This window comes from Antrostomus carolinensis, unplaced genomic scaffold, assembly GCF_000700745.2.
Source record: "Antrostomus carolinensis isolate BGI_N321 unplaced genomic scaffold, ASM70074v2 scaffold20168, whole genome shotgun sequence".
In the NCBI taxonomy this organism is placed as follows: Eukaryota; Metazoa; Chordata; class Aves; order Caprimulgiformes; family Caprimulgidae; genus Antrostomus; species Antrostomus carolinensis.
The window spans coordinates 4,016-5,762 of NW_010333918.1; the positions used below are offsets into that span (position 1 = coordinate 4,016).

The 1,747-nt window shown below is 52.1% G+C and overlaps 1 protein-coding gene across 1 annotated transcript in view; it reads left to right on the plus strand.

Annotated features, from left to right (window-relative positions):
- The window catches only part of PLK1 (polo like kinase 1), a 5,218-nt gene extending 3,970 nt beyond the window's left edge, over positions 1 to 1,248 (plus strand). The window contains exon 8 of the mRNA XM_010174049.2: positions 512 to 1,248. Coding sequence (XP_010172351.2) covers positions 512 to 718 — 207 coding nt within the window. The 3' untranslated portion in view covers positions 719 to 1,248. The remainder of the gene's footprint in view (positions 1 to 511) is intronic.
- The last annotated feature ends 499 nt before the right edge of the window (positions 1,249 to 1,747 follow it).

Sequence of the window (1,747 nt, forward strand, 5' to 3'; positions counted from 1 at the left end):
GGAGACCTTGTGGCTCTGTCCAAGTCCCTGCAAGGAGGGCGGAGAGAGGTGGGGATGGGTCTGTTCAACCAAGGGACAGGACAAGAGGAAATGGGCTCCAGTTGTGCCCAGGGCAGTTGAGATGGGATGTGAAGAAGAATTTCTTTGCTGAAAGGGTTCTGAGGCATTGGAAGGGGTTGCCCAGGGCAGTGGTGGAGTCCCCATCCCTGGAGGGATTGAAGAGTCGTGTAGACACAGTGCTGAGGGACATGGGTTAGTCATAGGGGACTGGTCAGTGTTGGGTTCATGGTTGGACTTGATGATTTTCCAAGGGCTTTTCCAATCCAGGCCATGCTGGGATTCTGTTTCCTTTTGCTGCAGTCTCTGAACAAACGCTGCAGGGTGGTGTGTTGTCAGCTCCCTGCTGGGCGCAGCTGGGACACTCCAACCGCTGCTGGGACGGCTCATCCTGAGAAACCACAGTCCCCAAGGAGCAGAGTGTGCAGGGTGACAGTGTGCTCTCTCCCCACAGGACCACACCAAGGTCATCCTGTGCCCTCTCATGGCTGCTGTCACATACATAGATGAGAAACGGGACTTCCGCACGTACAAGCTGAGCCTCATCGAGGAGCACGGGTGCTGCAAGGAGCTGGCCAGCCGCCTGCGCTACGCTCGCACCATGGTGGAGAAGCTCCTCAGTTCAAAGTCTGTCTCAGCCCGTCTCAAACCCTCTGCTTAGACCTTGTTCTCGACGGACTCAACACCTGTGCCAAACTGTCCCAGCTGTGGAGGGGGAGGTCTGGCAGCGTCCCTGCTCCCACTGTCACCTCCTGTCACACAGCTGGGCTCCCGCTCCTGGGCAGGGTCTGGTTTGCCCCAAGGAAGCCCCTAATGCTGTGGGAATGGTGTTCTTTGCTCTGACTGGTATCCAAAGAGTTTCTTGCTCCCCATTCCCACTAGAAATTTCATACCTAGTCTTTTATTTTTTTTCTTTAACTTCCCAAAGCCAAAAGCCTGACTCAAAACACAACCCTCTTGTTTGGGGCTCCTGGGCCTTGAGAGAACAGAGCACAGGGAGAGCAGAACTGTCATGTAAGTTATTTGTACATGTCTCTGGTGATGCTCTAGGCTTTTGTTTGCTCTTGTAGAAATTCAGGTAAGATATTTAACGTGCCCAGGGTGAGACTGAGCAATCAGCCTTTTAATACTGAAATTAATCTACATAAAACCTGAACTTTTGTATATTGCATAACTCGATTAAAGATTTTTTCACTGTTATGTCCAACCTCTCGTGGTTCCCTTTGGCTTTCAATGGGGGAAAGAGAAGCACCTTGCCTCTGGCTTCCCCTCCATGTCCTCTTCTTCTGCTGTCTGAGCCAAGCCCTGGCCCTCTTACACAGAGCAACAGGGCAACAGCAGCAGATTGTGACAGGAAAGGGGGAGAGGGCTGAAGTGTCTGGGAGATGCTTGTCCCAAGCAAAGAAGGTCTGGGAGTTGTTAATGCTGTTTGTGCTGCAGGAGGGGAACCCTGGGAGGATTGCAGAAGATGTGCTCTAACCCTTCCCACCTCCCTTTCATTGGCTCTTCACTGCATGGAAGATGCTCACAAATGTGACTATAGAATCAGCAGAAGTCAGCTCCTGTAGCAGATTTTAGCAGGAGCCCCCAGTAAGCTGTGCTGGCTTTTCTCCCACCATTGCTTGCTGCCAGCACCTCCTTGGTACCCTTAGGCCAGTTTATTTTTTATCCCACAGGCAGGATGTGCTTT